The sequence below is a fragment of the Mizuhopecten yessoensis genome, unplaced genomic scaffold (genome assembly GCF_002113885.1).
Source record: "Mizuhopecten yessoensis strain PY_sf001 unplaced genomic scaffold, ASM211388v2 scaffold11177, whole genome shotgun sequence".
Taxonomy (NCBI): domain Eukaryota; kingdom Metazoa; phylum Mollusca; class Bivalvia; order Pectinida; family Pectinidae; genus Mizuhopecten; species Mizuhopecten yessoensis.
The window spans coordinates 788,783-798,081 of record NW_018408918.1 but is presented as its reverse complement, the minus strand read 5'-3'; the positions used below and the strand labels follow the sequence as shown (position 1 = coordinate 798,081).

The 9,299-nt window shown below is 41.5% G+C and overlaps 2 protein-coding genes across 3 annotated transcripts in view; one reads left to right on the top strand and one right to left on the bottom strand.

Annotated features, from left to right (window-relative positions):
- Window positions 1-244: 244 nt before the first annotated feature.
- Window positions 245-4,012, bottom strand: LOC110440270 (dentin sialophosphoprotein-like). The gene is made up of 2 exons (XM_021483244.1): window positions 3,679-4,012; window positions 245-3,204 (listed from the first exon to the last, which is right to left on the bottom strand). Exons 1-2 carry the CDS (start codon window positions 4,010-4,012, stop codon window positions 245-247), a joined length of 3,294 nt encoding a protein of 1,097 aa, XP_021338919.1.
- Window positions 4,013-6,365: 2,353 nt separating this feature from the next.
- LOC110440260 overlaps window positions 6,366-9,299 on the top strand; it is a 100,661-nt gene continuing 97,727 nt past the window's right edge. The window contains exons 1-2 of one of the 2 annotated variants that reach the window (XM_021483226.1): window positions 6,366-6,493; window positions 7,163-9,286. In XM_021483226.1, coding sequence (XP_021338901.1) covers window positions 6,367-6,493; window positions 7,163-9,286 — 2,251 coding nt within the window. In that variant the 5' untranslated portion in view covers window position 6,366. Of the gene's footprint in view, window positions 6,494-6,973; window positions 9,287-9,299 lie in introns of those variants that run through there. The other variant, XM_021483225.1, reaches the window with a different exon arrangement.

Below are 9,299 nucleotides of genomic sequence, written 5' to 3'. Positions count from 1 at the left end.
TTGGTATGATGTCAAAGAGGATGTCAGCACTGTTTATCCACTCAACGGTACCATCATCGACGTCTCTGGATTCGATATCAGATTCTATATCACCGTCGTATTTCCAGTCAGGTGTGATATCATCTCGGTCACTGAGTTTGATGTCAGAGAAAATGTCAGCGTTGACCCACTTTACGTCACCAAAAAGGGTGTCAGAGAGTACGACGACGTCGTTTATACAGTTAACAGTGACATCATCTCCGTCTTATGACATGATACCAGAAAGTATGTCATCAGCCGTGAAACCATCCCCATCACTGAGTGAGAAGTCGGAGGGTATGCCAGTTTCTTTAACTACATCAACAGGTATACCACCAACACCACTGAGTTCGATGTCAGAGAGAATGTCCTCATCACAAATCAAGTCAGGTGTGTCAGCATTTACACCACTGAGTACGATGTCAGGGAGGATGGCCTCATCATTAATCAAGTCAGATGTGTCACCATCTATACCACTGAGTACGATGTCAGAGAGAATCTCCTCATCATTTATCAAGTCAGACGTGTCACCATCTATACCACTGAGTACGATGTCAGGGAGGATGGCCTCATCATTAATCAAGTCGGATGTGCTATTATCTACACCACTGAGTACTATGTCAAATACAGTGTCCTCGTCATTAATCAGGTCAGACGTTTCACCGAGTGTGCCGAGTACGATGTCAGAAAGAATGTCCTCATCACTTATCACATCAGATGTGTCAGCATCTACGCCACTGAGTACGATGTCAGAGAGAATATCCTCAACATTTATCGCGTCAGATGTGTCACCATCTACATCATTGAGTATTATGTCAGAGATAATATCCTCATCATTTATCGCGTCAGATGTGTCAGCATCTACACCGCAGGGTACAATGTCAGATAAAATATCCTCATCATTTGTCAATTCATACGTGATACCATCTACACCACTGAGTTCGATGTCAGAAAGAGTGACCTCATCATTTATCACGTCATACATGTCACCAACTACACCACTGAGTTCGATGTCAGAAAGAGTGAACTCATCATTTATCACATCAGATGTGTCAGCATCTTCGCCACTGAGTACGATGTCAGAGAGAATATCCTCAACATTTATCGCGTCAGATGTGTCACCATCTACACCATTGAGTATTATGTCAGAGATAATATCCTCATCATTTATCGCGTCAGATGTGTCAGCATCTACACCGCAGGGTACGATGTCAGAGAGAATATCCTCAACATTTATCGCGTCAGATGTGTCACCATCTACACCACTGAGTATAATGTCAGAGAGAATGTCCTCATCATTTATCAAGTCAGACGTGTCACCATCTACAACACTAATAACTATGTTGGAGAGAATGTCCACATCATTTATCACGTCAAACATATCACCATCCACACCACTGAGTATAATGTCAGAGAGAATGTCCTCATCATTTATCAAGTCAGACGTGTCCCCATCTACAACACTAATAACTATGTTGGAGAGAATGTCCACATCATTTATCACGTCAAACATGTCACCATCCACACCACTGAGTATAATGTCAGAGAGAATGTCCTCATTATTTATCAAGTCAGACGTGTCACCATCTACGCTACTGAGTACGATGTCAGATAGAATGTCCTCATCATTTATCAAGTCAGACGTGTCACCATCTACACCACTGAGTACGATGTCAGAGAATATGCTCTCACCATTTATGTCCCCATATATGACACATTCTACACCACTCAGAACCATGTCAGATAAAATATCTTCATCATTTATCACTTCAGCTGCGTCACCATCTCCACCACTGAGTACGATGTCAGATAGAATGTCCTCATCATTTATCATTTCAGCTGTGTCACCATCTACACCACTGAGTACGATGTCAGATAGAATTTCCTCATCATTTATCACCTCAGATGTGACACCATCCACACCACTGAGAACGATGTCAGAGAGAATGTCTTCGTCATATAGCAAGTCAGATGTTTTGCCATCTTCATCACTGAGTACGATGTCAGATATAATATCCTCATCATTTACCAAGTCAGATGAATCACCATCTTCATCGCAGAGTACGATGTCAGATAGAATGTCCTCATCATTTATCAAGTCAGACGTGTCCCCATCTGCACCACTGAGTACGAGGTCAGATAAAATGTCCTCGTCATATAACAAGTCAGATGTGTCACTATCTACACCACTGAGTACGATGTCAGAGAGAATGTCTTCGTCATATAGCAAGTCAGACGTGTCCCCATCCTCATCACTGAGTACGATGTCAGATAGAATGTCCTCATCATTTATCACGTCAGATGTGACACCATCTTCATCACTGAGTACGATGTCAGAGAGAATGTCTTCGTCATATAGCAAATCAGACGTGTCCCCATCTTCATCACTGAGTACGATGTCAGAGAGAATGTCTTCGTCATATAGCAAGTCAGACATGTCCCCATCTTCATCACTGAGTACGATGTCAGAGAGAATGTCCTCATCATTTATCAAGTCAGACGTGTCCCCGTCTTCATCACTGAGTACGATGTCAGAGAGAATGTCCACATCATTTATCAAGTCAGACGTGTCCCCATCTACACCACTGAGTACGATGTCAGGGAGAATGTCTTCGTCATATAGCAAGTCGGATGTATTACCATCTTTATCACTGAGTACGATGTCAGATAAAATGTCCTCGTCATATAGCAAGTCAGTTGTATCACCATCTACATCACTGAGTACGATGTCAGATAGAATATCCTCATCATTCATCACTTCAACTGTGTCACCATCTACACCACTGAGTACGATGTCAGAAAGAGAGACCTTATTATTTATCACGTCAGATATGTCACCATCTACATCACTAAGTACGATGTCAGAGAGAATGTCCTCATCATTTATCACGTCAGATGAATCACCATCTTCATCACTGAATACGATGTCAGACAGAATGTTCTCATCAAATATTAACTCAGCTGTGTTACCACTGAGTACGATGTCAGATAGAATGTCCTCATCATTTATCACGTTAGATGAATCACCATCTTCATCACTGAATAAGATGTCAGACAGAATGTCCTCATCAAATATAAACTCAGCTGTGTCACCATCTTCAGAAAGAGAGACCTTATTATTTATCACGTCAGATGAACCACCATCTTCATCACTGAATACGGTGCCAGAGAGAATGTCTTCGTCATCTAACAAGTCAGATGTGTTACCATCACGATGTCAGATAGAGAGACAATATCATTGATCACGTCAGACGTGTCACCATCGACAACACTGAGTACGATGTCAGAGAGAATGGCTTCGTCATATAGCAAGTCTGACATGTCCCCATCTTCATAACTGAGTACGATGTCAGATAGACCCACTTCGTACGATGTCAGATAGAGAGACAATATCATTGATCACGTCAGACGTGTCACCATCGACGACACTGAGTACGATGTCAGATCAAATGAGAATGTCCTCATCATTTCTCACTTCAGATAAATCACCATATTCATCACTGAATACGATGTATGTCAGAGATAATATCCTCATCATTTATCGCGTCAGATGTGTCAGCATCTACACCGCAGGGTACGATGTCAGAGAGAATGTATTCGTCATATAACAAGTCAGGTCAGATAAAATATCTTCATCATTTATCACTTCAGATGAATCACCACCCTCATCCCTGAATACGATGTCAGACAGACTGTCCTCATCAAATATTAACTCAGATGTGTCACCATCTAGATCACTAAGAACGATGTCAGATAGAATATCCTCATCAATCATCACTTCAACTGTGTCGCCATCTACACCACTGAGTATGATGTCAGAAAGAGAGACCTTATTATTTATCACGTCAGATATGTCACCATCTACCCCACTGAGAACGATGTCAGATGTAATATCCTCATCATTTACCAAGTCAGATGAACCACCCTCTTCATCGCAGAGTACGTTGTCAGATAGAACCCCTTCGTACGATGTCAGATAGAGAGACAATATCATTGATCACGTCAGACGTGTCACCATCGACAACACTGAGTACGATGTCAGAGAGCATATCCTCAACATTTATCGCGTCAGATGTGTCAGCATCTACACCGCAGGGTACGATGTCAGAGAGAATATCCTCAACATTTATCGCGTCAGATGTGTCACCATCTAGATCACTAAGAACGATGTCAGAGAGAATGTCTTCGTCATCTAACAAGTCAGATGTGTTACCATCACGATGTCAGATAGAGAGACAATATCATTGATCACGTCAGACGTGTCACCATCGACAACACTGAGTACGATGTCAGAGAGCATATCCTCAACATTTATCGCGTCAGATGTGTCAGCATCTACACCGCAGGGTACGATGTCAGAGAGAATGTATTCGTCATATAACAAGTCAGGTCAGATAAAATATCTTCATCATTTATCACTTCAGATGAATCACCACCCTCATCCCTGAATACGATGTCAGACAGACTGTCCTCATCAAATATTAACTAAGCTGTGTCACCATCTACACCCCTGAGTACGATGTCAGAGAGAATATCTTCGTCATATAGCAAGTCTGACATGTCCCCATCTTCATCACTGAATAAGATGTCAGACAGAATGTTCTCATCAAATATTAACTCAGATGTGTCACCATCTACACCCCTGAGTACGATGTCAGAAAGAGAGACCTTATTATTTATCACGTCAGATATGTCAGCATCTACACCGCAGGGTACGATGTCAGAGAGAATGTATTCGTCATATAACAAGTCAGGTCAGCTAAAATATCTTCATCATTTATCACTTCAGATGAATCACCACCCTCATCCCTGAATACGATGTCAGACAGAATGTCCTAATCAAATATTAACTCAGCTGTGTTCCCACTGAGTACGATGTCAGCGAGAATGTCTTCGTCATATGACAAATCAGATGTGTCACCATCTAGATCACTAAGAACGATGTCAGAGAGAATGTTCTCATCATTTATCACGTCAGCTGAATCACCATCTTCATCACTGAGTACGCTGTCAGAGAGAATGTCTTCATCATATAGCAAGTCAGACATGTCCCCCTCTTCATCACTGAGTACGATGTCAGGAAGAGAGACGTTATTATTTATCACGTCAGATGAAGCACCATCTCCATCACTGAATACGATGTCAGAAAGAATGTTCTCATCAAATATTAACTCAGATGTGTCACCATCTAGATCACTAAGAACGATGTCAGAGAGAATTTCCTCATCATTTATCACCTCAAATGTGTCACCATCTACACCACAGAGCACGATGTCAGAAGAGAATGTCCACATCATTTATCCCCACAGATGTGTCACTATCTACACCACTGAGAACGATGTCAGATATAACATCCTCATCATTTACCAAGTCAGATGAACCACCCTCTTCATCGCAGAGTACGTTGTCAGATAGAACCCCTTCGTACGATGTCAGATAGAGAGACAATATCATTGATCACGTCAGACGTGTCACCATCGACGACACTGAGTACGATGTCAGAAAGGGAGATCTCATTATTTATCACGTCAGATGAATCGCCATCTTCATCACTGAATACGGTGCCAGAGAGAATGTCTTCGTCATCTTCATCGCAGAGTACGATGTCAGATAGACTGTCCTCATCATTTATCACCTCAAATGTGTCACCATCTACACCACTTAATACGATGTCAGACAGAAAGCCCTCATCAAATATTAACTCAGATGTGTCACCATCTAGATCACTAAGAACGATGTCAGATAGAATGTCCTCATCCTTCATCAAGTCAGACGTGTCCCCGTCTTCATCAAGAGAATGTCCTCATTATTTATCACGTCAGATGAATCGCCATCTTCATCACTGAATAAGATGTCAGACAGAATGTTCTCATCAAATATTAACTCAGCTGTGGTACCACTGAGTAAGATGTCAGATAGAATGTCCACATCATTTATCCCCACAGATGTGTCACTATCTACACCACTGAGTACGATGTTAGATAGAGAGAAAATATCATTTATCACCACAGATATGTCACCATCTACACCGCTGAGTACGATGTCAGAGAGCATATCCTCAACATTTATCGCGTCAGATGTGTCACCATCTAGATCACTAAGAACGATGTCAGAGAGAATGTCCTCGTCATTTATCACGTCAGATGTGACACCATCTTCAAGATAAAATATCTTCATCATTTATCACTTCAGATGAATCACCACCCTCATCCCTGAATACGATGTCAGACAGAATGTCCTAATCAAATATTAACTCAGCTGTGTTACCATCTACACCACTAAGTACGATGTCAGATAGAATTTCCTCAGCATGTCTCACCTGTGTCACCATCTACACCCCTGAGTACGATGTCAGAGAGAATGTCCTCATTATTTATCACGTCAGATATGTCACCATCTACATCACTGAGTAGGACGTCAGATAGAATATCCTCATCATTCATCACTTCAACTGTGTCACCATCTACACCACTGAGTACGATGTCAGAAAGAGAGATCTCATTATTTATCACGTCAAATATGTCACCATCTACATCACTAAGTACGATGTCAGAGAGAATGTCCTCATCATCCTCATCAAATATTAACTCAGCTGTGTCACCATCTACACCACTGAGTTCGATGTCAGAAAGAGTGACCTCATCATTTATCAAGTCAGACGTGTCCCAATCTACACCACTGGATACGATGTCAGATATAATATCCTCATCATTTACCAACTCAGATGAATCACCATCTTCATCGCAGAGAACGATGTCAGATAGAATGTCCTCATTATTTATCAAGCAAGACGTGTCCCCATCTACACCACTAGATACGGTGTCAGACAGAATGTCCTCATCAAATATTAACGCAGCTGTGTCACCATCTACACCACTGAGTATGATGTCAGAAAGAGAGATCTCATTATTTATCACGTCAAATATGTCACCATATACATCACTAAGTACGATGTCAGAGAGAATGTCCTCATCATTTATCAAGTCAGACGTGTCACCATCTACACTACTGAGTACGATGTCAGATAGAATGTCCTCATCATTTATCACGTCAGATGAATCACCATCTTCATCGCAGAGTACGATGTCAGATAGAATGTCCTCATTATTTATCAAGTCAGACGTGTCCCCATCTACACCACTAGATACGATGTCAGACAGAATGTCCTCATCAAATATTAACTCAGCTGTGTCACCATCTCCACCACTGAGTACGATGTCAGATAGAATATCCACATCATTTATCACCTCAAATCTGTCACCATCTACACCACTGAGTACGATGTCAGATAGAATGTCCTCATCATTTATCACCTCAGACGTATCCCCATCTACACCAATGAGTACGATGTCAGAGAGAATGTCTTCGGCATATAACAAGTCAGATCTGTCACCATCTACACCACTGAGAACGATGTCAGAGAGAATGTCTTCGTCATATAACAAGTCGGATGTGTCACCATCTACACCACTGAGAACGATGTCAGATAGAATTTCCTCAGCATGTATCACCTCAGATCTGTCACCATCTACACCACTGAGAACGATGTCAGAGAGAATGTCTTCGTCATATAACAAGTCAGATGTGTTACCATCGACCCCACTGAGAACGATGTCAGAGAGAATGTCTTCATCATATAGCAAGTCAGATGTGTCACCATCTACACCACTGAGAACGATGTTAGAGAGAATGTCTTCGTCATATAGCAAGTCAGATGTGTTACCATCTACATCACTGAGTACGATGTCAGATATAATATCCTCATCATTTACCAAGTCAGATGAATCACCATCTTCATCGCAGAGTACGATGTCAGATAGAATGTCCTCATCATTTGTCAAGTCAGACGTGTCACCATCTACACCACTGAGAACGATGTCAGATAGAATTTCCTCATCATTTATCACCTCAGATGTGTCACTATCTACACCACTTAGAAAGATGTCAGAAAGAATGTCTTCGTCATATAGCAAGTCAGATGTGTTACCATCTACATCACTGAGTACTATGTCAGATATAATATCCTCATCATTTATCAAGTCAGACGTGTCATTATCTACGCCCATGAGTACAATGACAGAGAGAATTGTCTCATCATTTATCAAGTCAGACGTGTTACCAAAGTCAGAACGTTTGTCATCGTCATTTTTGCAGTCAGCTGTGATTCGATCTACGTCTCTGAGTGAAATGTCAGAGAGTATGTCATCCATTTTAACTGAAACAGCAGCGAGCTCATCTATGCATCCCACTTCAATGTCAGTAAGGATGTCATCATCAGTAACCCAATTATCCATGACGCAACCTCCTGCACAGAGTAATGTGTCAAAAAGAAATTCATCATTTCTAGATCAGTCATCTGTGATAAAATCGAAGTCAATAAGTACGATGTCGGAAAGTATGTCATCCTCAAATATCCAGTCAGCTGTGACATCATGGAAATCACTGAACGAGATGTCAAAGAGAGTGATACCATCTTCACCACTGAGTTCGATGTCAAATGTAATGTTTTTATCCTTCATCAGTTCGGCTGTGTCACCATATTCGTCACTGAATACAATTGGAGAGAGAATGCCATCATCATTTATCGATCCAGCTGTGTCACCATCTACACCACAGAGCACGATGTCAGAGAAAATGACCTCATTTATCAACTCACCTGTGTCACCATCTACATCGAAGAATTTGATGTCATTTGATGTGAAATCAACAAAACATGAGTTGGCTCCTGGTGAACATTCGACTTTGTTTCCATCAGAGACGACTTTTTCAGGTGAATTGATATATTCCACGGAATCTACACCACAACTTTCAGAAACAACTAGAACAATTGCGGTATCATCGTTTGCATCTTTGGTGAGCTCAAGAAGTGACATTCTAACCCATTCAGAACTTGCATCTGATATGACATTGCCTACCAATCGTTTGATGAATACATTGCCTGCTGAAACAGTGTCAATTATTCAAAAGTCGTTGCTTCAGACAACACAGTCGACAGTGCAGTCACAACCTGACCCTTATGAACAGATTTCAGTAAAGACGGTGACCACTTCAATTCTGCCTCTCATGTCGTCAGCCACTGTTGTACCCTCAACAGCGTTGATGACTGCCTCTGTAACGCAGACATCAGGGTTGCCAGTAACACTTGTTGTCAGTAGCTCCACAGTGACTCCACTTCCAAAGGATGAGGACATCATGCTGCAAATTCGCATCCAGGTTAAACAGAAAATCAATGTTACAACTGATGCATTCAGGGACGACCTAACAGTCGGTATGTTTAACCT